General features: G+C 45.3%; 11 protein-coding genes; 6 read left to right on the forward strand and 5 right to left on the reverse strand.

Moving 5' to 3' along the window:
• Nucleotides 1–109: 109 nt before the first annotated feature.
• Nucleotides 110–754, forward strand: FFUJ_05352 (uncharacterized protein; the record flags this gene model as incomplete). Its single annotated transcript, XM_023578553.1, has 1 exon — nucleotides 110–754. The coding sequence occupies one exon, from the start codon at nucleotides 110–112 to the stop codon at nucleotides 752–754; it is 645 nt and encodes a 214-aa protein (XP_023431545.1).
• A 190-nt stretch (nucleotides 755–944) lies between these two features.
• FFUJ_05353 (related to microsomal dipeptidase precursor) lies at nucleotides 945–2,375 on the forward strand (the record flags this gene model as incomplete). XM_023578554.1 has 6 exons in its annotated part: nucleotides 945–1,011; nucleotides 1,060–1,219; nucleotides 1,272–1,560; nucleotides 1,607–1,680; nucleotides 1,735–1,824; nucleotides 1,877–2,375. The coding sequence occupies 6 exons, from the start codon at nucleotides 945–947 to the stop codon at nucleotides 2,373–2,375; spliced, it is 1,179 nt and encodes a 392-aa protein (XP_023431546.1).
• A 422-nt stretch (nucleotides 2,376–2,797) lies between these two features.
• Nucleotides 2,798–3,502, reverse strand: FFUJ_05354 (uncharacterized protein; the record flags this gene model as incomplete). XM_023578555.1 has 2 exons in its annotated part: nucleotides 2,798–3,176; nucleotides 3,231–3,502. The coding sequence occupies 2 exons, from the start codon at nucleotides 3,500–3,502 to the stop codon at nucleotides 2,798–2,800; spliced, it is 651 nt and encodes a 216-aa protein (XP_023431547.1).
• A 775-nt stretch (nucleotides 3,503–4,277) lies between these two features.
• On the reverse strand, nucleotides 4,278–6,063 carry FFUJ_05355 (probable DHA14-like major facilitator; ABC transporter; the record flags this gene model as incomplete). XM_023578556.1 has 4 exons in its annotated part: nucleotides 4,278–5,304; nucleotides 5,353–5,446; nucleotides 5,497–5,824; nucleotides 5,878–6,063. The coding sequence occupies 4 exons, from the start codon at nucleotides 6,061–6,063 to the stop codon at nucleotides 4,278–4,280; spliced, it is 1,635 nt and encodes a 544-aa protein (XP_023431548.1).
• A 405-nt stretch (nucleotides 6,064–6,468) lies between these two features.
• On the forward strand, nucleotides 6,469–7,750 carry FFUJ_05356 (trichothecene synthesis TRI7-like protein; the record flags this gene model as incomplete). XM_023578557.1 has 2 exons in its annotated part: nucleotides 6,469–7,274; nucleotides 7,327–7,750. The coding sequence occupies 2 exons, from the start codon at nucleotides 6,469–6,471 to the stop codon at nucleotides 7,748–7,750; spliced, it is 1,230 nt and encodes a 409-aa protein (XP_023431549.1).
• A 145-nt stretch (nucleotides 7,751–7,895) lies between these two features.
• Nucleotides 7,896–9,545, reverse strand: FFUJ_05357 (related to pyridine nucleotide-disulfide oxidoreductase; the record flags this gene model as incomplete). XM_023578558.1 has 2 exons in its annotated part: nucleotides 7,896–9,119; nucleotides 9,390–9,545. The coding sequence occupies 2 exons, from the start codon at nucleotides 9,543–9,545 to the stop codon at nucleotides 7,896–7,898; spliced, it is 1,380 nt and encodes a 459-aa protein (XP_023431550.1).
• A 1,152-nt stretch (nucleotides 9,546–10,697) lies between these two features.
• FFUJ_05358 (related to cellobiose dehydrogenase) lies at nucleotides 10,698–12,388 on the reverse strand (the record flags this gene model as incomplete). XM_023578559.1 has 2 exons in its annotated part: nucleotides 10,698–10,802; nucleotides 10,853–12,388. The coding sequence occupies 2 exons, from the start codon at nucleotides 12,386–12,388 to the stop codon at nucleotides 10,698–10,700; spliced, it is 1,641 nt and encodes a 546-aa protein (XP_023431551.1).
• Nucleotides 12,389–16,150: 3,762 nt separating this feature from the next.
• FFUJ_05359 (related to aspartic proteinase, pepstatin-sensitive) lies at nucleotides 16,151–17,352 on the forward strand (the record flags this gene model as incomplete). XM_023578560.1 has 2 exons in its annotated part: nucleotides 16,151–16,258; nucleotides 16,306–17,352. The coding sequence occupies 2 exons, from the start codon at nucleotides 16,151–16,153 to the stop codon at nucleotides 17,350–17,352; spliced, it is 1,155 nt and encodes a 384-aa protein (XP_023431552.1).
• A 217-nt stretch (nucleotides 17,353–17,569) lies between these two features.
• FFUJ_05360 (uncharacterized protein) lies at nucleotides 17,570–18,014 on the reverse strand (the record flags this gene model as incomplete). XM_023578563.1 has 3 exons in its annotated part: nucleotides 17,570–17,598; nucleotides 17,662–17,965; nucleotides 18,009–18,014. The coding sequence occupies 3 exons, from the start codon at nucleotides 18,012–18,014 to the stop codon at nucleotides 17,570–17,572; spliced, it is 339 nt and encodes a 112-aa protein (XP_023432800.1).
• A 1,514-nt stretch (nucleotides 18,015–19,528) lies between these two features.
• On the forward strand, nucleotides 19,529–21,049 carry FFUJ_05361 (uncharacterized protein; the record flags this gene model as incomplete). XM_023578564.1 has 4 exons in its annotated part: nucleotides 19,529–20,058; nucleotides 20,093–20,198; nucleotides 20,256–20,325; nucleotides 20,367–21,049. 4 exons carry the CDS (start codon nucleotides 19,529–19,531, stop codon nucleotides 21,047–21,049), a joined length of 1,389 nt encoding a protein of 462 aa, XP_023431553.1.
• A 1,272-nt stretch (nucleotides 21,050–22,321) lies between these two features.
• Nucleotides 22,322–24,249, forward strand: FFUJ_05362 (probable mutanase (glucan endo-1,3-alpha-glucosidase); the record flags this gene model as incomplete). XM_023578565.1 has 4 exons in its annotated part: nucleotides 22,322–22,462; nucleotides 22,507–23,035; nucleotides 23,086–23,138; nucleotides 23,191–24,249. The coding sequence occupies 4 exons, from the start codon at nucleotides 22,322–22,324 to the stop codon at nucleotides 24,247–24,249; spliced, it is 1,782 nt and encodes a 593-aa protein (XP_023431554.1).
• Between the last annotated feature and the right edge of the window lie 399 nt (nucleotides 24,250–24,648).

The following is a 24,648-nucleotide window of genomic DNA, read 5'->3' on the forward strand; positions in this document are numbered from 1 at the left end:
GATCGATCCTGTCCACCCTGCTTACAGTATTTAGGAATCTAACCCAGCACCATTTCGGCAGCACTAACAATCTGCGCCTCCAAATACCAGTAAAATGCAGCACACCGACATGGTTTGGTACTTTGCTTACGGCTCCAATATGGCCAGCACAACACTCATACGACGGCAACTGAGCCCAAAAGACTCTCGGCCTGTCGTTGTGTTCTCTCATGTTCTTTGCTTCGATGTGTTCGGTGTCCCATACAAGGAACCCGCTATGGCCGGTATTCGGGAGAGGACTCCAGTCGATGACACAAAAGCGACGCCTTCGGTGCACGGGATGGCTTACTTGCTATCACGGGAAGAATATCATCGGCTGATAGTCTCCGAAGGGGCGGGCGTAGCCTATGTCGAAATGGAGTTGATAGCCCGGACCTGTTCAACTGTGTGTACGGAGCGTGCGGCGACTTGTGAGGAGATTCCGGTGTGGACCTTGATGGCGAGATTTCCATTCCGGCCCGAAGCGCTTCCGAGCGTTCGGTACATGGTAGGCACTGTGGGCCAATGCTTTGAATCTGATCTGACTTCAGAAGGGACTATTGATTCAGGGAGCCGAACAATCCGGCCTGCCAGCCTCATACCAAGACTATCTACGGGGTTTAACTGCGTATCACAAAAGTCTTTCCAAGTACGAAGGACTCGGCGCGTCGCTCCTGGTCGGCTTTTGGATGCCTTTAATCAATGGTATAATGAAGAGAGTCAAGCGGAGAACTAATTCGGAAGGTAATGCACCGCCTTGGGTCGGGGAATTGGTTAGGTTGGTTTTTATCACCATGTGGCTCTACTATGATACCGTACACAGCCGTATCTGGGGTCGTAATGGTGGAAGAAGTTTAGTTGGAACTACTTAAAGATGGCTCAGTGCTAGTCTAAGTTAATGCTGTTGATAATTTACTTGATGAAACATGGCTCCAATATCTGATGAATACTTGTCGCAGGCTCATGCTCTACTGAAAAGAGTCCCGTTGGTCGGTCAGTAAAACACTTGCCGTCATACTCCGTTACTCACGAGAATCACAGATGGACACAATGACTTTCCCTACATGATTCGAGGATGGTTTGGAAATAACTTTGAACTCTTCCATCCTGGGATTCATAATATGCCTATTGGCCAAACAGACCTAACACGATTAAGAAAGGGCCTCATTGGTGGACAATTCTGGAGCGCTTTCATCCCAATGTTTGATTACTTCAATATTTGATTTCACTGTGCCTATTCTGATTCTTCTTAGTCCAAAAACCAATGATACACTCGGCAAGCTTGAGTGTCTGATGAAGACTTTGCAGCAGATTGACACCATTCATTTAATGATTGAGAACTTTTCTGATCATTTCGGGGCGGTAAACTCATCAAAGGATATTGAAACAATTTTTAAATCAGGAAGGATTGCTAGTTTGATCGGTGTTGAAGGACTGCATCAGATTGCTGACAGTGCTTCCGTTCTGAGGCTGTTCCACAAACTTGGTGTCAGATATATCACTCTCTGTCATGATGACGATAATCGATACGCTGATTCCTCGGTAAGTATTTAATCTCGGTTGAATGACTTGGTTAACGTTATTTCAGAACGGAAAGAGTACAAATGGTGGTTTATCCAGCTATGGCCTGGATATGATACGTGAAATGAACCGCATTGGCATGTGAGTTGCCCAGCGTTGTTTTCGCGATAATAGTGCTAATATTTACCCTCACAGGATAGTCGACTTGTCGCATACAACTACAGAAACTCAAAAACAAGTTTTGAGTGTCTCTGAAGCCCCAGTCATTTTCTCTCATTCCTCCTGGTAAGTCCTCAGCTACTAAGTAATTAGGAATTAATAAATCTGACCAACCCAGTAACTCGCTACTACCCAGTCCTCGTAACGTCACAGATGAGATCCTAGATCTTTTAAAGACAAACAACGGCCTTATAATGATCTGCTTTCTCCCTGACCTTGTCAGCGCCAACGGAGTCCAGGGGGCTATGATCGATCAGGTCATTGACCACATCATATATGCAGGTCGAAGGATAGGCTTCGAGCATGTTGGCATTGGCTCTGACTTCGATGGTATGTTAGAAGGTCCAAAAGATTTAGATGATGTGTCTAAATACCCGAAGCTTGTTGAAAAGCTTTTCGAGCGTGGACTCTCAGAAGATGTTGTCGCACAAACGCTTGGTGGCAATGTAATTCGGGTTCTAGGTGAGGTGGAAGCCGTGTCAAGAGAGCTCAAAGGCCACGTACCTGTATTATCGGATCCGATAGAGGAAGTATGGACATCAGAACAGAAAGATATACTGACTAGGATGGGAACGTTAAGGAGTTCTCGGGGTTCTGGTACCAACTTGGCCCTTTAAATAGTAGGATTAGAGGTTAAATAAGTCTTTTTGCAGGAGTTTATTATCAGCATTTACAGCACAGTATGCAATAGAAGGCAATAAACTTTAAATGGCTGTTATGTCATATAAGCTGCTACTAATAGCTTTTACTTTATACTGCACTATATAGAGATACATGCTTACAGTACAAGATATATCTCATTGAGATGTTATAAGCTTTAACTATTAACTAATAGTGTAAGACTTTAAGTCAACAAGAGATTACTATTCATGCTGTAAAGCATATATATTAATATGATAAAACCCCGATTCATTGGTATGTATTTATGCTAATGAACCTCTACAACAGTCCCACTTATACAATTGATCTCTCTACGGAGAAAGAAGTGCTTGATCTTCGCGACGGTTAGGCATTTCCAACATATCATCCTAACACTAAACTACATAATCAGGAAGGCTACAGAGACAGCAACAAGCCCGACCACTGCACCGTGGAGTGACATGCCCCGAGCTGCATCACCTGTGGCCGTGGATGGAGTAGGCATGGGCATTGAAGAGGTTCCAACAGTTTCTTGCGTCTCGTGTGCATGAGTTCCAGCAGTGGATGTTATAGCACCTGGCGTGGGAGTCGCGGCGGCCTCTGGAGCCTTGAGCTTTTCAGCTCCTTCGGTAATGATGGCAGGCATCAGGCCGGTTTTGGTGTTCATTTCATACTTCGACAAGGACGTGGTCACCTTTACACCGGCTGAGTTCTTGGTCTGGATCCAGATGTGACAGCTGGCCTCCGCGGTCTTGATCTTGCAGTTCAGGTCCTCAGAGCTAAGCATTGAAGGTCAGTTTGGTTGACGGGGGTTCCTTAACAGACTGGCTCACAAGTAAGAAGCCTTCTCGTTCCCATCAAACGAGTAGTTGATGGACAAAGTCTCTGGCCCAACGACCACGGTCTGGGTACCGATAATTTCGCATTGAACGTTGTCGACCTTTTCGCCGCAGTGAAGGGCGAAGGTGGTGACTTGAGGGCTTGCTGCTACTACGGTACCGTAGACTGACTTGATGCCCTCAACAGGGAAGAGAACATCAAGAGTTGTTGTTTGCGCAGAGGCAATGGTACACAACAATGGGGCGAAGATGGTGGAGGGTTTCATGGTGATGCAAGATGGTTGATTGACACCAGATCAAAAGGATCGAGGAGAGAAGGAAAGAGTAATGATCTGCGTAGCAATGGTCCTGCATAATCTTCATTGGAGCAGTTCCTCTTATTAATTACGCTATCTGCTGAGCCATCGGTCCGGACACTTTTTCTGACCCTCGGACTCATTCTCTCCCCCACGCCAAGACTACAGGCACAGCACCTTGATGGTCGACGCCACCTCGCGTAACACGGAGAGGAGCGGAGGATGGTCTGGACACTTTGTGCAAAAAATGAGATCTAAAAGAGCCAATCGGCTCCCGAAAATTGGCATTATTCGCAGTTCAAAGTTTGTGGCTGCATCGTGCGCCAGAGAGGTTCTAGCTCATTGTAATTATTATGTTAGTCGATAAGAAATTCACGTAATTAGAAGCTACTTCAAATGTAAACACTCTATTCCACATTTAGTCCGAAATGTCATACCATGATCGAGCTTCGGTGGCCGAAGCTGGGACCTGAGCGCCCCTACGTAATGATAGCAGCAGTTGATGACTGTAATAAGTACAAGGTAGATAATTACGGACAAAATAATAAAAGCATTTACTATTATTATTTGTATAGTAACTCTACTGTAGATTAAATACCTACATATTGTAATAAACTATTAATTCTATACTTATGTTTTAGAGAATAATACTCTCTATTACTATCTCTAAAAATTCCTAGAATGTCCAGAATGTCGAATTATAGCTGTAGATTATCAGAAAGACTTAGCTGCATGCATGGATATACTACTTAGCTGCGGCTAGCCTCTTAACACTCTTCCATTCCATACCAATAACTCCAACAATGGACAGTGCAGCCAGGGCCACCGAGAGATACCACGTTTCCGTCAGTGCACTGTTGTAAGCCTCCAAAACTCTGGCATAAAACCGAGGATCAACAACGTCCTTCAGATCCGTAGCTCCAACTTGTGTGACGATATTTAAATCCTCTCCTACCGTTTGTGAAATTCCATGCCCAAGGAGATTACCAAAGATACTTTGAGCAGCTGATATAGATATCGCACCTCCCAACATTTGGCAGAGCGTGATAATGGCAGTTCCAGTAGGAATATCAGCTTCTTGCAGAACAACCTGGGAGGCGATGATACCCAGCTGGATACCACAACCAACTCCTGCCCCGAACAAGAATTGATATCCGATCCATTTAGGATGGCCAGTGTCCGTCTCAAAGGTTGTGATTAGGCCCGCTCCAATGGCGGTCAAGATACTGCTGGCATAAGCAAAGGGTACATAATGCCCGATGGCGGTAACTCCTCCACCTGCCACAAGCGAAAAAATGACTACTGACAGAATCATGGGCAGACACATAATTCCTGACTTGATAGCAGAAACGCCTTTGATAGCTTGGAACCATATGGGTATGTAAAAGACGATGGCGAAATATGCAGCACTGAGGAGGAGAGTAAAGACACTCGCAGATACAACTGTCCTCTGGCGCATGATCCGAGGCGGTACTGTTGCCTTGTCTCCTTTCCATACCTGGACAGCAACAAAGGCTGCGAGGAGTACAGTGCTGAGGACAAGAGGACCTATGACCTTGCCGGAACTCCAAGGATACTTTGTTCCCCCCCACTGGAGAGCAAGTAATAGGCATACTACACCAGGAAGGAAACAAACTGTGCCAATGGGATCCAGATCGCTCACATAGGATATCCATGAGGACCTTTGAGAAGGGTCCTTTTGCTTCGGGATACGAACGGTCATTATTGCGGCAAGCATGGCGACGGCACCTACGGGTAGGTTGATGTAGAAGCTTTGTCCGGTCAGCTTTCTGCTATATTATCTTGTGAAGACAACTTACCACCATCGCCAAGTAACATGGTCAACGAATGCTCCTCCCAGCAGTGGTCCAATAACAGATGCAACGCCATAAACAGATCCAAACATGCCGTTGTCTGTGAATGCCGGTTAGAATCATGTCACCACTCCAGCAGAAATCACATACACAAGGGTCTTTTGTCGAGGGGAACAGAATAAGCGATAATGATAATGGCACCTTGGAATATACCAGCAGATCCCAATCCTGCGATGGCACGTCCGACGATGAGCGCCTCAGACGTCGGCGCAGCTCCGCAAATGGCCGAGCCGACCTCAAAAAGAACCATTGCCGCAATGAAAACCCATTTTATGTTGAACAAGGTGTATAATTTCCCGAACAGGAGTTGGAAAGCGCATGTTGTTAGGAGGTAGGATGAGCCGTACCATCCTATGTCGTCAAGAGACTTGAAGTCATCGGAAATCCGAGGTATAGCAGTCGCAATGATTGTGTTGTCCTGTATCATATGGTTAGACATGGCGGACATTTTACGTAGACCACGATACTCACGAGCGCAACTAAGAGTACAGCGAGACCAAGCCCGACAATCAGAGAGATGAGGCGGAGGCCACTGGGATAGTCTATCCCCGGAGTTCTTGGGGCATCATTTCCAAGAGTCGCGTTGCTTTCCTCTACAGAAGGGTATTCTTGGATAGACGTGTTTTTGGCCTTTTCGTTCTCACCTTCCAAGGTCATGCTGGTCGTGGAAAAAAAAGCGTCCGCAAGAAATGAATGCTTCGTCGAACAGAATTCGGACATGGAAGACTTTTTTTGCAAGCGATATTGGGTAGCACATTGTAATCCCTAGCCCAGCGTGTTCGGAGTTAGTCTATTTTGAATCAAAACTAGAACAGCGGCCCGAACCCTGATCTCTCTCGGTCACCGATGATATTGCAGGGGACATGCTTCACCGACAACCTAGAGGCAAGTACTTCTCCACGACATTGAATACTGTCAAGAAATGGCAGCTTCCGTACCAGACTACTAATGATTGTCCGTAAGAGAGATGTAATTGTAGTAATTGATATTTATATACAATACAGTATTGTGAATTAAGGCATCCAATGTTCTCGTCGTCATAATCGACAACTGCCAACCACCATGTCTTTTCTCATAAGCCATCCCACGCCGGGCCTCTCACTTGGTTCTTTCACAGCCGCTCACTTTCTTTGCACAGCTACGCTTGGCTTCACAGCCAAAGATCAAGCATGGATCCGCCGAGTTGCCTCTATCTTGGTATTTATCTTCACGTTTATTGGTGATCGCACCGCTTCCGCCGTGTCGGATAACGCGAGTATTCGATGCCTTCTCGTAACATTCTCCTGGGTTCAGGCATTCAATGGTAACTCGCTGCTCTGTCTTTCAAAGGCTGAGTACAAGACCTTGAACCAAGAGAGACATCAAAATACCGCACCAAAGTCTGTTTTCGTGGGTAGTGGTGCTTCTGGTAACGGATCATTCTTTAGCCGTCTCAAATGGGCTATCGCCATGCAGTGGAATCTGCGTCGCATCAAAACATACAGACCAGCCCGAAACACACCTCCATTCTCTTCCAAAGATCCAAGTTATATTCCATCAAGAGGTCGATTCTTATTGAACCGCATTGCTGTCATCCTCGCTTCCATTGCGTACATGGCCATTATTGGTCTCCAGCCCCAACCAACTCGCGAGGATCTCTCTGGTGACAGAATTATATTCTTCTCGCGATTAAATGAAGTGACACTGTATGAGCTTCTCCAGAGAGCCATTTCAACGGTCACATGGCTCTCTGGAATTGGGACAACCAGCGAGATTTGCTACAACGTAATCGCTGTCGTGTTAGTGGGCTTAGGCCTGAGTGAGCCAGTTATGTGGCCTTCTTGGTTTGGCTCCTTTACAGAGGCTTATAGTGTGCGCAGGTGGTGGAGGTAAGTTTTAATTCCACTCATACTTCCATTCCTAGGTACTGACTATTTATAGCATTTCGTGGCATCAAACCTGGAGATGCTTCCTCACGGATCACGCCGATTGGGTTGTATATGACATACTACACCTCCCCAAGACTTCACTGATTACCCGCCACACCAAGAACTTGGTTGTATTTTATATATCTGGGTTGATCCATCTAGCACCTGATCTTACCATTGGCATGCCTCTGAAAGAATCTTCTGCCATAATGTTCTTTACTTTTCAGGCAGTGGGTATCATGATTGAGGACTTGGTGCAAAGTTTAAATAATAAGATCGGGCTGGTCAAGAGTTCGATTATGGCGAGATGCATTGGATATGTTTGGCTTGCGGCTTGGCTTGTTTGGACGATCCCGTGGTGGTCGTTCATTTGCACAATGCACATGAAGGCTGGGCAGGATGACCTGATTTCTCTGGCAAAACGCAACTATGCTTAAGCTTAAGAAACCATATATATATGGACTATCTAGGAAGAAAAAGGATAAAAGGAATAAATAGGGGTTCTTGAAAATCTCTTAAAAGTATATTCAATAACTGAAAGAAGAGAATACAGAGTCTTGATACCCAACTTGAAACCAGACTTCAGCTATGTAATGATTGGCATCCTCCTTGAACTACTGTCTTAAAGCCCCCATCAAGATTAACGACATCAAACCCAAACTGTTTGAGAATACAGTAGGCCAAATAGCCGCGGTAACCAACTTGACAGTATACCATAGTTGATCTTGACCTATCCAGAGTGGCCAACTGTTGCCTCAGGTTATTGAGCGGAAGATTCACTGCCTGGTGAAGATGGCCACGAGCAAATTCCTCAGGAGAGCGGACATCCACGACTTGCAGTTCGTCAAGTTTTTCTCTAGTGAGCTGTTCAGCATGGACAATCTTACAGCCTCCGCGAAGAACATTAGATGCCACAAAGCCAGCCATGTTGACTGCATCCTTTGCCGAGCCATACGGTGGCGCGTATCCCAGTTCAAGATGCTCGAGATCAAAGACGGTGCTACCGAACTGCATTGCTGTCGCCAGGACGTCGATTCTTTTGTCAACACCAGCTTTGCCAATAATCTGCGCTCCCATTATCTGGCCTGTTTCCTTCCGGAAAGCAAGTCTGATAGTCATAGTATGTGACCCTGGGAAATATCCTGCATGATCAGGGGGATGCACCGTGATCGAAAGAGGATCATGGCCAAGTTGACGGAGTACTTGAGTCGAAAGTCCGACAAAGCCGAGCGTCAAACCGAATACCTGACAGACGGAAGTGCCAACATTTCCACGATAATTAACCGTTTTGCCGCAGATGTGGTCAGCCGCCATTCGGCCTTGTCTGTTGGCTGGACCAGCCATGGCCAGCATTGCCGGCTTTTCCGTGATATTGTTTTGTGTCTCAACCATATCCCCGACTGCATATATGTCAGGGTCGGAGGTTTGCATGTGAGTGTTGACGCTGACTCCGGTCGCGCCCAATACCAAACCTGCCTGCTTTGCCAGTCCTGTTCTAGCCCTGACTCCTGCAGCCAAAATCACCAGGTCGGCGGGTAGCACGAGTCCACTAGATAAGGTGATTCGTGACTTATCGATCTTCTGGGCTGACTCGTTCAGAAATAGCTGAATACCGTTGTCGCGGAGTTCTGAGTGGAGTATTTCAGCCATTTCGCCATCAATAGGCGGAAAGATATGCGATCCATACTCGACAATTGAAACGGCGAGTCCAAGCTTTCGCAGGTTCTCAGCAACCTCGATGCCGATGAAGCCGGCTTCGATCACACATACATACTTTGCATCGCGATCTGATAGCAATTCATGCACCTTTTGGAGGTCAGCAATGGTCTGTATCGTGGTAATGTTGTCCACATCCGTCCCAGCGCATGGAGGGCGAAAGGCCTCGGCACCTTGCGCAAGTATGAGCTTGTCGTATCCAAATTGACGAATGCAATCATCTCCTTCAGTCCGTACACTGACTGAATGTTTTGCACGGTCGATATTGACGACTTCAGCCCGAACATGAACATGGATATTGAATCGTTATTTGAAGTCCATTGGTGTGTGGAGGATCAGCTCTTCGTCATGCTCAATGACCTTGCCCAGTGCGTAGGGGATGCCGCAGTTGGCGAAGCCGGTATATGCTCCCTGTTCGAATACAGTAATGATGGCTGATTCATCAAGACGCCGAAGACGAGTGGCCGCGGACATGCCGCCCGCAACCCCACCAATGATGATGATTCTCCTGGGCATCCTTAAGAGGTTTTCATATGGTAGAAGTTGAGATGTTTTGAGAGGAATATGAGTCTGACAACTAGCAGATTTGGGACCTTTTTATTACTGTTTGTCTGAGATCTTTATTTGTAAATCGCAGTATTAACTAAAACCCGAGTCTAGCGCTGATTCCCCGGATTCGGCGATTCAGTATAAGACCTACGCTGTGTCAACGCAGTCGTACGATGGCAATCACTTTAATAGCCGGTGATATTTCTGAATTCAATGACATAAATAGCCAGACATAAATGGCCCAAATCCTTCGAAACTTTTCTGGCTACTAGAACCTTGCTAACGGCGATTAGTCGTTAGCTGCTGACACAATGCGTCATGTCATGAACATACCATTACGGCGAGTGAATAGTTTATACCCCGAAATCAGCAATAGCCAAGAACCCATGCTACTTCCAACACTTAATACACTTCTTTAAAACTTAAGAAGGTTCACCTGATAAAAGAATGTTTTAGATGCTCTTGCGTCTCGGCAGACAAGGGATCGACATGCAGAATTTCAGGCATACAGAAAATGTACTTCAGTTCATTAATGAAGCTTGGTGGCATGCAACCAAGAACCAGTGAGGATCTATTGAATACAAGCCTCGACAGTGAGGTTAGGTGACTTGATGATAATTAAATTGCGAACTCTAGGCATGAACCGATGAGTCTCGAAAACGTATCTTCTACCACAAGGAACACTATTCTACAACTTTATCATCTGCCCTCTAGGAAAGTATCCTGTCTTCTCTTCGACTCTCACGCCTGTAGTTAGTAGCTTGAGGGATATCTCGATATCCCTATGGCATCCATCCCCATTTCTGCAAGAATAAAGCACTTGACTATACGTACTGCATACGTGGGCCCTCGCGTGCAATTCGAGAAGATGAACTGTTCAATTGACGTTAATAACATCAAGCCAGTGATAGATAGGCAGGCTTTCAGTCTTGGAGAGTCCAGGGACGCTTTCGAATACTTAGAGAGCATGAAGTATTTCGGCAAGGTCTGCATCGACGTGGCGAAAAGTGTGTAGGAACTAGGTTCTCTCGGCTGGATTAAGCTCTCAGCCATAAGTCTCAGCGGCAAATAACACTTCTAGCTCACAACTTAGACATGCCCTTGTACAGCTAAATTTCCTTAACAAGCAAGGATCTTGGCAACTGCAGCCTCTGCGGCAACCATAACAATGGTCTGGATATTGCCAGTAGGAAGGTCGGGGTGGATGCCAGCATCGGAGACAAACTAGAGATAGTTAGCAAGTACATTGGTAGAAAGAGACAAGCTACACTTACAAGGTTGTCCATGCCATATACCTTGGCGTTGGTATCAACAACGGAAGAGCCTCCCTTTCGCCCATCATCAGTACCCATCTTGGTAGTACCAGCATAATGGTTCCCGCTGGTAACAGCCTTAATGATAGCTGTGGTGTTGGTCTCCTTCTGAAGAACGAATCCAGATGAAGAATCGGTGATCTTCGCAACCATATCCTGAACAAAAGCCTTCGCGGCCTCGACATCTCCACTTGTTTGCAGATAAGGAGACTTCTCAATGACAGTCTTGCCCTCCTCAGTCATACCCAGAACACCAGTCGAGGTCAGGCCGTGAGTCATGTAGACCTTGATGGAAGCGATACCATCACCTCCAGCAGCACATGATCCTTGGAAGTATCGAGTGACACCATCGGAACCCTTGTTGGAGCTGAAGAAGATCATGCGATGGCGGCCTTGAGTCAAGACTCCAGAGGACTTCTTCTCATATAGATCGATGTTCTTGGTATCGGTGCCGTTCAATACACTATCAGTGTCAAGCATGCCCCAAGCACCACCAGTCTTGACAGTGAAGGTGAAGATGGGATGGTCCATGAGGTTCTCGCCGACAGGTAGGCTGATCCAGTTTCTCTCGGCAGGAAGAGTGACGCCAGTCTTCTTAGCAGTCAGAATCTGTTTCTTTGGTCCAATGCCTGAGTTGAACAGCAGGCGAGGAGTTGTTAGGGCGCCAGCAGAAAGAACAACGCGACCGTGCTTGGAAAGCTTGACAATCTCCTTCTTGCCTGCAGCAGTTTCAACCTCAACGCCAGTGGCTCGTGAGCCAGATCGGACAACGCGAATGACCTTGGAACCCATGCGAAGAGTGAAGTTATTTCGCTTCTGGGCAAGGGGGAGATAGGTCCTGACGGGCCCAGCTCGCAGGGCATTCTGGACATTCCAAGATGGCCAGCTGTACACCTCGTGCTTCTCGTTGGGCTGCTTGATCATGTCGACCGACTTCCAACCCAGCTTATCGAAAAAGCCAGACAGAGTGTTGTAGAGACCCTGGTCGTATCGCTCGTTGTTCTTGGATGGTACTAGAGTGCCTTGATTGCGAGCATACAGTCTGTCGGCAGCAGGTGCAACATCGTTCCATTTCCAACCCTTGGGCCATTTGTCGTCAAAGTCGCGAGCAGGAGGATGCACAAAGACCATGTAGTTGACGGTGACACCGCCACCAAGAACACAAGCGGCTAGGGCGGCAGTATCATCACACATATACTCATTCCATAGATCAAGTCCACCAACCGCAGACGAGAGGCCAGGAACGTCGATTGGGGTAAGGGAGGAGTCCCAAGATAGAGTGTGGTTGGATCCAGTGGCGACGGTTGGACCATGTCCACGCTCGAGAAGAAGTACCTTCTTGTTGGCCTCTGAGAGTCGCTCAGCTGTGATCAGGCCAGCAGGGCCTCCGCCAACGACAATGTAATCGTAGGTAGAATCGGCGGGCTTGCATGAGGCTGGTGCCGTGAGAGCGGCCAAGGTAAGGGCAGACACGCCCGAAAGAGATGAGAAGCGCATGATGAGCCTAAGAAATGACGGTCCACTTTATAGATTGATAATGACCGGTCATGGGAATGTCAATCGAGGATGGGGGGCCTTGGTTCCTTAAGAAGTTGGGTGTTGAAAACCCGATCTTGTCGCCCCATTGTATGCTTTTGAGGTCCTCAGCTTGTGAGGTTTCATCGATGGAGCGAACCAAGGCATTTCCGTTAACCAAGGCCGAAGACTAAACTGTCTACGAGATAACGCCGGGCAGATAGTGGGTGCCATGGTAGCTGATTCATGCTACGATGAGTTAAGATCCTCGTAGTTGGCCGATTTGACTCCATAATCCAGGCTAAATCTTGATAAGATAGAGTGTTTACATTAGTCAGGAGGTCCGGGTTTGCCGTGAAACACTCGTCATGTCCGCCCTGGAGACGTCAAACACTGTGTTGGGGCCAAGGTTGACAGGTCGCATCCCGGTCGGCTTGCAAATTCTCACTGTTTGTCATGATTATTCAGACGACATAGCAGTCCAAAGACGGTTAGAGCTACTGAGAAGTAGGTTTCGAACCTTTCTAGAACAAGTATGCTTGCTGCCATTGCCGAGACTAATGTCGGCTATTGATTGGGCACTGTTATCGTTGGACGGAGATGCTTAGATCCCACCAATCATGATAGGCTCATGCGTCTTCCTTAAATTTTAACTTCGGCATTCAAGCCGGTTTTTAAACTTGCATTTTTCTTGGGCTGTCTTTGTATGAATCATAGTACACAATAAGTACGCGCTATCTCTTAAAGTCTGTTTAAACGTTTAGACGGGCATTAAAGTACAGAATGCGTAATTGTGACGTATGTCTTAAATCACTTAGAGTTCATACACTATATATTAAATATTGAATACTGCTTAGAGTAACTTACCGGTATCTCTTATAGAGTTGAAGGCGACCAATAAAAGGCTAAGGGTATGTTTACGTCATTCGATCTGCAAGAAAGAGTATCTTGTCGTTGAAGGTTGTGCTTGCTTATTCCATGGCGTTTGATCCATGACGTGAGTGACATGCTTGTTTGCGGAAATCCACTTACTAATATGGAGGTAGGTTTTAAAAGTCTTTGCTGGCCAAGAGGGATTGGCAACGACCCCTATAAAGTCAAATAGGGTATCCCTACTAATTTTATTAGTTATCTTCTATAAGTAATTTTTATACTATTCTTTCTCTCTTTAACTTATAAAGAAGATACTATATATAGATATTATAACTTAGGCTTTAATAGTGATATTAAAAGCGCCTAGCAGAGAAGGGAAAACTATAAAGTAAATTAACTTTTTTATTAATATCTCTAAATATATAATTAATAAGATATATTTTTAGGCAATTAAGGCAGGCTTTAAGCCTAATAAAAGTCCCCTTAAACTTATTAACGTTTAGTTAGAAAATAAGCCTTAATTTAGGTAGCCTTTAAAGCAGTTTAATAAAAATTATAATGTAATTATTATTAAGGTTAGCTTAAATTAATTTAATAGGGAAAAGTTACTTATTAATATTTTTAGTAAGCTTAGCAGTTAGGGTATTAATATTTTAGTTATAACTATCTCTAAAATCCTTAAATTAGCAGAATATAGTGTTACGACCCAACACAGTCTTACGCACGTGCACACACACCCCACTATTTCTCGCCCAATTAGCAACTACCTACCCTATACCAGTTGAATGCACGCCATTCGACTGGCATGACGAACAGTTACGAACAGAGTCGAACCGACCTCGTTTGACTTACATACACTACAGTATATATACACATTTATTTAGCACTAGATAGAACTTAGCTTACTAGCTATTAATAAAACTTCTTTATATTAATAAGCCTAATATGCATTACTTAATTATTAAGAGATGTAATAACTAAGCCAAGCTTAGTATATATTCCTTACGTTTCTGTAAATATAAAACCTAGTATAGATTAAGTTTCCTGTTTAAAACCCATAACCGTTATATATAGAAAAATAAAGCTAATAAGGAAGCCTAGACTAACTGCAGTAATAAAAAAAAAGTGTCTAAAATAGTATATTACTTATAAAGATTAGACCCTTAAAGATTAAAAAGCTATAATTTAGTTAAATAAAACTTCTATAATACTTCTTTATTGCTATAATAACTATTATATTTAGAGGCTACTTAAGGAGTGATTCTTTTATAACTATATTTATAAGAGATAGAAAGGCTTTAGTAAATTTATATTTTAGGGCTACTTTTTATATAATAAAAAGGGTCCCTTTTATTACTAATCTCTAGAGATTAAAAAGAAAAAGAAAGAAGTTAAAGCCATAATATAGGCAATAAATAAAGAGCTTAAGCTAATAATAAAAGAGAAATAGAAGCTTAAGAATAGAATAAAAAGGCTAAGGCTTTATAACTTACTAGGCAAGAAGCCTAAGTAATTTTAAAAGAAAGCTATAGGCAAGCTAATAAAAGAAGGGAAAAAAGGTAGTATTAACTAGTAGCAATACTATATAAAGATCTTAATTTTAAAATTACTTTCTTTTATAAAGGAATATAAAAAGGAAAGACTAAATACCCTTATATAAGAAGATTAAGCTTTTAGTTATAAATACTATATATAGTAGCTTTTATATAATACTAAGGGAGTTTAGAGACTTCTTTAGTGTTTAAATTTACTAGATTTAAATACTATTAAGCCTGCCTGGCTATAGATAAAGAGAATAATAATAAAAAAAGGTGCCTTAAAAAATAGAAAGGAAGCTATTTAGAAATAGGAGGCTATATAAAATAACCTTCTATAAAAGAAGATTTAGGCATAGATTAAGAGAATTCTTATATATATTTAGAAAATTATAGCTTTAGAAGGTAAGAATAAATATAAAGAAGGCAGGGATAAATTAATATAAAAATCGATATTTGCAGGTACTAACTCTTTTGCCCTACTTAGCGTGATTTTAGTGTCAGCAAAGACTTTTAAAACCTACCTCTGTATATATGCCAGTTTTTTATTGAACCTTCTCCCAAGCAATATGGCCATTTAATTCATAATGCAAATGTCTCTGACATGCGTCTGATGGTCAAGAGAGTACACTGGATTGAGTATTTATAATTTACATACAGACTTTGCTACCCTAAAGCTCCTACTGAGTATGGATCCACACCTCGGCACCTCCGGCTACAGCGTAATTATGTCCACTAAAAACCCGAGATTTCTTGTATCAAGCCAAGACGTCACAAGCGCTAAGTTCATTAGCATGTCTCACGAACATCATGCACTGAACATTTGATATTTGTCTCAAATTGATGAAAATATCGGTAAAATCATCACAACAGATTGAGCATTCGTCTACTTAATATTTCTTAGGTGTTGACCATGTTTGTTTTGGTATGCGACGTCTGGCCTTGTGTATTGGGCTTGTATTCGACAATTGTCTGCGCTCGAATTGGAACAGGAGACTGCCGATCAGAATTAACAACGATGTGAAATGTGGACACATTCAGAGATAATTTGAGCTATCTGATTGGCTTGGACCTATGCATGTATTGTGAAGTGCATAACCTGAAATTATGCAATGGACATAAATGCCGTTCTTTAGCTTTGCTCATCCTAATAATAGCTACAACAACCGAGATTAGTTCGTGTTTATGGAGTCACTAGCCACTTAATCTCGTTCTGTGCGCAATACGTCACATGGTTCATTCTGCCTATAAGATATCGCAAAATCTACAATTTGTTGACGACCCATCCCGCCTCTCGCATTACCTGAACTTCTTCATTGACCTCACATAAGCAAAGATGGGTTCTGTCACTCGTTTCGCGTCGGCCGTTTTGGCCACCTCGACCCTTCTCGGCGCTGCCTCAGCTGCCGTCTTGGACATGCCCATAGTCGTTCAGGATGGCTACGTATGTTAGCCAGATCATGTTGCACGGGCGAAAACTGACTTGAATAGAAAATGGTCCAGGTCGGCGTCGGAAAGCCCGAGCAAGACTTTCTCCTTCTGTTCGACACTGGAAGCGCTTCGGCTTGGATGATCGATAGCGAGTGCGCCACCGAGTGTCCTCACTACAACAAGAACCGAGTCGGGTATAATTTCACCGCATCTTCTACTGGCAAATACACGGGAGAGGACGCCTCCATCGACTATCTCGGAGGAAAGGTTGCTGGTCCGACGGTGGAGGAGCGCTTTGAGGTAGATGGCGTGACTTGGCAATCGAAGTTTATCGCAGCCAACGAGAGCAACTGGTCTTCGCTGGCCGCTGCCGGCTTCATGGGCCTGGCTTTTGGTAGTATCGCTGATGGCGGCGCCACACCCGTTTTCGAGACTCTTATGGCGGAGAAGAAGGTGGACGAACCCCGATTCGGAATTTACTATTCAAAAGAAGATGGCGACGATACCAAGGGCAAACCAGGAAAGGGTCTTCTCACACTCGGAGGGTCCAAGGAGAAGGAATATGTCAAGGGCGACTTGATCGAGATTCCTATCAACACCAACCTCAATGACTATGACGTCTGGCGATCCGTTCTTCACAGCACTACCGCTTCAAGAAAGGGAAAGAACTGCTCTCAGACCAGGTCCAAGGTTGACATTGATGTTTCGGTTGTCTTTGATACTGGAGCCTCTGGTATCACCGTTCCCGAGTCCAAGATCGAGGACATTTACGAATCTATCGGCATGAACTGGACTGCAATTCTCAACGGCGAGCACATTCCTTTGTGCAGCGAATTTACCAAGGACTGGTCTGTTGCATTTGAGGTTGGCTACTATGGTGAATCCAAATTCCTCAACGTCACTGGCGATCAACTGGCCCTTCCTGGTTTTGCCAACCGAGACGATGCTTGCTGGCCGCCAATTGATTCTGGGGCTGAGGGATTCGCCTTGCTTGGCGCGCGGTTTTTGAAGAACTTCTACACCATCTGGGACTATGGCAAGTTCCCCGAGGAGGCTGGGTTCATCAATCCCACATTGTCTTTCGGCTACTTGAAGGAAGGTAAATAGATTGGGAATGTCGTATTCTATTTTAGTTGGGATATAAACTTGTAAATCACCCTTTTCACTTCGTCTTGCCCTTGTCCCATTGTACCTTCTGCTGTGCATTGCCCCTCCCCCCTTGTGACATGCACGTGCAATACATGCTACTATTGTCCCATACTATGGCGCTCCAGAATCTCAGTCCATATATCCCATAGACTACAGCACTCATGTCAACTAGAGATCAGCCACAGTTGCAGTAGTAAGAGTCTCCTGTTGTTCCATTAGCTCGGCTTCGCTAGGGTCTCGTCATGGGGCTTTTCATCGAATGCCTACCTGGCTGCGAGCAAGCTTCCAGTGCAGCTGACTCGGCTCCGCCCATGATCAGGAGGTGCTCGATACAATCATCACAGTTGTTGATGGCCATGCAATCTCTCTGGCACTCTTGTTGAGCTCGTGTTGTGCAACCAGTAGTGCATTGTCCAGGTGGCTGGTTGAAGCACTCGAGAGTGCACAGAGATTGCTTCTCAGCCGCGCAGTCCGTGTATGTACCTCCTAGACAGTTGGGGTTCGACCCTACTTCCCGAGGACCATTGCATCCGTAGACCAGAGGAATCATCGCACAAAGAATAAGAGGGAACTGTAAATATTAGCACTACGCATGTACACTTCTGACAACGTACCTTCATGGTGAGTGTAGTGTTGATGGGCTGTTAAGCTTAGATGAGGAGTATTGGATTGTCTTCTGTCTGTTCAAGTCGTAATGAGAAGGCAGCCCACGGAGGACGTCCTGATTTTATTCTTGACACAGAAGAGCTATATGCATCTGCCTGGCCATTGAATGACATCATTTATTGCATCCTCAACAAGCTGAGATGGGGCTGTGGATCCAAACATGCGAAGGATCATAAGGGATCGACAAGCTGAGACAAGTTTACCTCATTCCGCTCTCCTAACTGGCTGATTCGCGAGATCTGCAAATCCTTCTTAAGCATCAGGATTAAAAAGGATCTGATAACGAGTCAGGAGCATACGAGTGACTGAAGTTGGCCAACTTAAAACAAGGCACTTGTGCAGAGCTTGAAACTAGTCCAAGATGGCACTTCAGGTGCCTTGGCATTACCTCATGCATCCGTCTAGGAGAGGAAGCTGGTTGTTGATGGGATTCCTTAGTCTAAATGAAGGAAAAAGGTTAGCAGCCTAAACAAATGCCTCATCGCCTTAAAACCTGGTGACAGGGCAGACCTCCAACTGTACTGTCGTTGTAGTGCGAGTGAGTTGGATACGTTGTTGCGTCAATCAAAAATCTGTATAGTTATATTTCTAAGACGCATTAATGAGCCAATAAGGTAATGCGCAATTATGACTTTAACCCATTCTGAAGTATATCCATATATACCGCTGTTAATCGCTATTCTCATTTATATCTCTAGCAGACTGCTCTGTTACCTCTAAGACTCTGTTTCAACTTATAGTACCTCGTGACCTCAGTGCTCAGGCTGAAGTAAATTAGTGCTGTTCCTTGAATTGGACAAGACATAGTTGAGTCAATAAAAAACTACAGTTTTGGTCCACGACTTAAGAAAAACACATTAGCAAAGCATTGATTTAAGATGTCAAGCCAGATACGGTAAGATATGCCTCTGTAAGTTCGGACTGCCTTAATAATACCATAAAATATCAACAAAAGCCGCACCAATCTAGGCCATCCTACCTTTGAACAAGTTTACGGGACGATTGGATCGCATAAGAACTTCTCCTATATTACCCCGCAATGTAATCCTTTTACTGTCATGCAAGTGTATGCACCCTGACATCCCACCGCCTTCTCCCACCGGACTTTCCCCGCTAGACATAAGTTATAAACTAAAGCCTCCCACCGGAGAGACATGCTGGACTGGGACCGGGACTTTTAGAGCAAGCAGACTAGCGGAGCCTTGTTGAAAATTGAAGCATTCTTGGCTTTGTACCCTTTGAAGCATTGCCGGACGCCTCACCCGTCCCCACGGGGTAGACGGTGCGGAACCAGCTATACTGCCGAGTTCCGTAGCGCAACTAAATTGTCAAGTATAAGTATACTTTCAATTCCATAACACATCTCTGAGGCTTCACCTTCAAGCCTTCCCATCACAACAAGATCTTCACTGCTCATTCAAATCTCAACATCTTACACCCTCTTCAAGGTTGACACTTCCTTGTAACTATGCGGTCTCTGACTATCCACGGCCTGTTGGCCTTGGCAGCGCTACCTCAGCTGGGCTTTTCATCCGCCATTGAGCGCCGCCAGACATTATCCAACACGGCTACAGTCGACCTCTCCAAGGGTCGTGGGTCGCCGAAGCACTTGGCTTCTGGGTTTATCTACGGTATTCCGGACTCCGGGTTTGGCCAATCCCCAACTCAGATCCCTGATCACTTCTACACTGACATGGGCTTCAACTATGCCCGTGCCGGAGGCGCACAGATGAACGAAGGCGGCTGGGTCCAGGGCCTTCAAGCCTATGCCGCGCGTTTCAATTCGACCAAACAGAACTATCTGACCTCTCGCAAGTTTGGTGCCAGGTTCCAGCTCTTGCCCCACGATATCTGGGGCACTGATCATGCAACCTCATCTACGGCCTGGCCTGGCGATAATGGCGATTGGACAGATTACGACAAGTTCTTGAATCAATTGCTTGGTGACTTGCAGTCTAATAACATGTTGGACGGCTTAGATATCGACATCTGGAACGAGTAAGTGGAATATTCATATTATGCTACTGGCCAGTATTATTTCTGACACAGAACACACAGAGCAGATGGTAGCTTTTGGAGCCGCAGCCAAGATCAGTATCTGCAGATGTGGAAGCGCACATACCAACGCATTCGATCCTGTACGTCTTGATAGATTAAGAACGGAGGAACCCTACTAATTCCGATACTTCCATCAGCCTCCGCATTTAAAAATGTGCCCCTGGTCGGTCCCTCCAGTGCTGGACAGCCTTAGACCTCAAACAGTTGGTGGGTGGCATTTGTGAAATATGTCATGGCCAATAATGTAGTTCCCGACCAGTGGACGTGGCATGACGAACCGGGCGATGTGGCCAATGACCATGGTAACTGGCAAACACTTCGTCAGCAGTACAATGCGCCCGACAACCAAGTCAACATCAATGAATACGCCGTCTTCTCACAGCAGGTTGCGACAGGTGCAGCCTGGTGGATCTCACGTCTTGAGCGATACAACTACATCGGGCTTCGCGGAAACTGGCTCAGCACATGCGGCTTGCACGACTTCATGGCATCTCTGCTAGGCAAGTCCGACGACAACAGCTGCACTGCTGGAGGGTATGTCCCCAACGGCGAGTACCAAGTCTACAAGTATTACAACCTGAACATGACTGGCACTCGAGTTACCACGACTGGGAGCGGGGACGGGAAGCTGGACGTGTACACAACTATTGGAACAGACAAGGTTCGCGTTTTGACCGGCGTGGATATCGCTACTGGCACGTGGTACATCACCATCAACAACCTCAGCTCCGTGGGTCTCCCGACTTCAGGCAGTCTCGCTATTCATACTTATGGATTTGTTGATGATGGCCACTATGGAGGAGTCTCAGCTCCAACTGATCGAGGAGTGTATTCGCATACATACTCTGGCAACTCCGTGACGTTTCCAGTTTACCAGACGGATGTTGATAAGAACACTGCTTGGGCTTTTGAGTTTGCAGTTGGTCATTGATAGCAATATGTAATTTGTTCAGATAGTTGACATTTGGTTCGCCATGCCCGATACTTGAAATATAGCCCAATCGGGGAAGTTTGTTATAAGAAAGTTAGTAATATCGATATATATGACAAAAAGATCAATAATGATGCCTGGAGGCGTCTGATTCATTGTATATACCATCTTATCCTGTAGTGCTAGCGGCGTGAAACGTTAAACACTCATCTGGATTACTAACCAACTCTCTAGTGGTAAAATACAAGGTCACTCACTGTAGCCATACTAAGAGATAACGGCTTCAACAATGAGTGCAGTGATCAGTGGAGATGTAACAAGAGCAGTCTCTTGGTCCGCACTAGATAAAATACCTTCCTCGGATTCTTTCCATTCGACAGCGTGCCCTCACTTAAGCCCTCTGCTAGTGTCAGGCAAGCTGTAGCTTTGGGGGAGCTGACTGTCACTTGTGTTAGAAGCAATTCTCCCCAATTGGTTCCGATTTTCTTTGCCTTGTTGGCCTTGTTGAACCTCGTGAGTGCTGCTGGCTGTGAAGGTGTTTTTCAATTTACGTCCCTATGATTTCGCCTTGACGAATAAGCGATTCATACCTTGTTTTTCAAGCTTATGTGCTCTGGCCCTAGTAATGCTTTAAGTGATTACTGGGACCCGTTTGGGGTCATGGCCAATTCAATCTTAGTTATGCTGACTATTATTTTGCGTGTTATTTTGTAGGAACTTGTATATAGTGACTAAATACCAATGCCGGATTGCCGTGAATTTGGGCAAAATGGTGACTGACTTTGCATTATCACCCGACAGTGTGGAGTCTGTGAATCCTTCAGAGCCCTGTCATGCTCGTATTCACAGTCGGTTATATGCTTGAATAGGAGACATCTCTTGGCATTTATCTGATGACTCGTTGAAGGGAGAGTTTTAGGAGCAATAAGGACAGTAAAATAATATTATACATCATTTCTCTAATTGATTAATATGTAGGTACCTCCCAGTTGCTTATAGGATCTTGTACTCTGATTGTTAGCACATCGTTAACACCAAACGCCCGATCAAGCCATGAAACACAATGTCAGCACACTGCACGTTAATGGATCTCCTGACCCACAGCGTTGTAATCTTATTCCCTGCACGGTCTGCATGCGCGCGTATTCTGTCATACTCGGGTTGTTCTTCAATATCTGAAATGCACATAAAAGCAGCAGCCTCTGCTCGATAATCCCTCATCTTCATCGACGAAGCAACAGCCAAGACCTTGGCAGCCAAAGATAGTTCACAATGGTTTCTGTTTCTCGCTTGCTCCAAGGCATTGGCCTTGCAGCCTTTGCTGCTACGGCTTGTCGGGGTGCTGTTCTTGACAGTCGATCGCTTGCTGAAAGAGCTTCCTCGAGTGATCGTTTGGTGTTCGCCCACTTCATGGTATGCATTTTACCCTCATGTTCATACTCAATTAACATCACCAGATTGGAATTGTTGGCAACAGACAAAGCTCTGCCGATTATGACGATGATATGAAGCGTGCAAAGTCCGCTGGCATTGACGCCTTTGCCCTCAATATCGGCACCGATGATTACACGGACGCACAGCTCGGCTACGCGTATGACTCTGCCAACAACAATGGCATGAAGGTTTTCATCTCATTCGACTTTCATTTCTGGTCAGTAGGCGATGCAGCCGCTGTCGGCCAGAAGGTCAAGAAGTATGCCGACCACCCAGGTCAGCTGCGCATCGACAACAGAGTTTTTGTGTCTAGTTTTGCAGGAGATGGCCTTGATGCAAATGCTGTCAGAAGTGCTTCTGGCTCTAATATCTTCTTCGTCCCTAATTTTACTCCCTGGGGAGGCTCTACAAACGGTATCGACGGTGCTCTGAACTGGATGGGCTGGCCAAACGATGGCAATAACAAGGCGCCAAAGGATGGAAAGAGTGTAAGTGTCGCCGATGGTGACACTAGTTACACGAAATGGCTTGGAAATAAAAAGTACATGGCTCGTGAGTATCCCTCCTCTACATACTAATGTAGGTGACTAATTTATAACTAGCTATCTCGCCCTGGTTCTTTACTCACTATGGGCCTGAGGTCGACTGGTCCAAGGTTAGTTCCTTTTCTTCATGAACATGGTCAGCCAGGAGACTAACTTTATCAGAACTGGGTCTTCCCGAGCGGCTCACTCATCTTCGACCGTTGGAACGAGGTTCTGCAAAAGGGCTTCCCTATGGTTGAAATCCTGACCTGGAACGACTACGGCGAGTCTCACTATATCGGACCCCTCAAAAACAAACACACCGACGATGGGGCATCCAAATGGTCCAACGATATGCCTCACAACGGTTGGCTCGACCTCTCCAAACCTTTCATCGCTGCATACAAGAACAAGGATACCAACGTGGCCAAGTATATTGAAAAGGACCAAATCATCTACTGGTATCGCCGCAACCTGAAGAGTCTCAACTGCGATGCCACTGATACGACCTCTGGTAGAGCTCCACCCAAGCCTAATGAGAATTATTTCCAGGGTCGTCCCGATGGATGGCAGTCTATGGAAGACGCTGTCTACGTTGTGAGTCTACTCAAGTCTGCTGGAACTGTCATCATCAAATCAGGAAGCAACACTGTGACGAAAGAGGTCCCTGCTGGAGCGACCCTCATCAAGGTCGACGCCAACCTTGGCAAGCAGACATTCACTCTCAAGCGTGGCAGCACCAACGTCTTGTCTGATACCTCTCTTATGGACATTACAGCTGTCTGTCCCTGCGGCTTGTACAACTTTAATGCCTATGTTGGTACTGTCGCCGCCGGCTTCTCTGATCCTCTCGACGGCAGTGGGCTCGCGTCTTTGACTGTTGGTCTGCACGTCACAACTTGTCAGCCTAAGCCTTCTCTCGGAACCAACCCTGCCTCTCCAACACAGCCAAATGACCCCCCCACGGTGACTAATCCAGGAAACGGCAATGCTTGTGTTGAAGGGGCTGTAGCGGACGGTCAAAGTGGTAACTATCTTGGTCTCTGTCAGTTCACTTGTGGCTATAATTACTGTCCTCCAGATCAGTGTAAGTGTATCAGGTATGGAACAGCTGTGTCGCCTCCAGCCTCGAATGGTCGTGAGGGTTGCCCTGCCTCTGGTCTTGATGATAGTTATAAGGGACTGTGCAGTTATACTTGTAACCATGGATACTGTCCTGATACAGCTTGCAGATATTGCTAAGGATACAATCTGTACCTACCTATAATAATGCTACTAAAGCCAGTATCTATTTCTGTTATTACATAGATATTTACTTCAAATAGTATATCTATAGGGGTATTGGAGCCATCTCGCAGGACACTTCATCGTCTAGTCATCCAGTAGCAAGGTTACGGCTACGATTCTGGAATTCAAGAATCGAATTCTACAACGTTAAACGCTGTAAAGGGCTTTCCTATTCTTGATGATATCGATGCGATGATCAGCGCCTTGCATTGCAACAGCCTATGATTGGAAGATGTCCTTCCTTACACTTTAAGAAGTCCTTTAATTCAATAACGGCCAGCCGAATTCTTTATAATATGGGAGGAAGTCATAAGACCTTTATTTGAAGAGCTTCTTATCCCTTATTACATATCG

The sequence above is a fragment of the Fusarium fujikuroi genome, chromosome FFUJ_chr06 (assembly GCF_900079805.1).
Source record: "Fusarium fujikuroi IMI 58289 draft genome, chromosome FFUJ_chr06".
NCBI lineage: Eukaryota > Fungi > Ascomycota > Sordariomycetes > Hypocreales > Nectriaceae > Fusarium > Fusarium fujikuroi.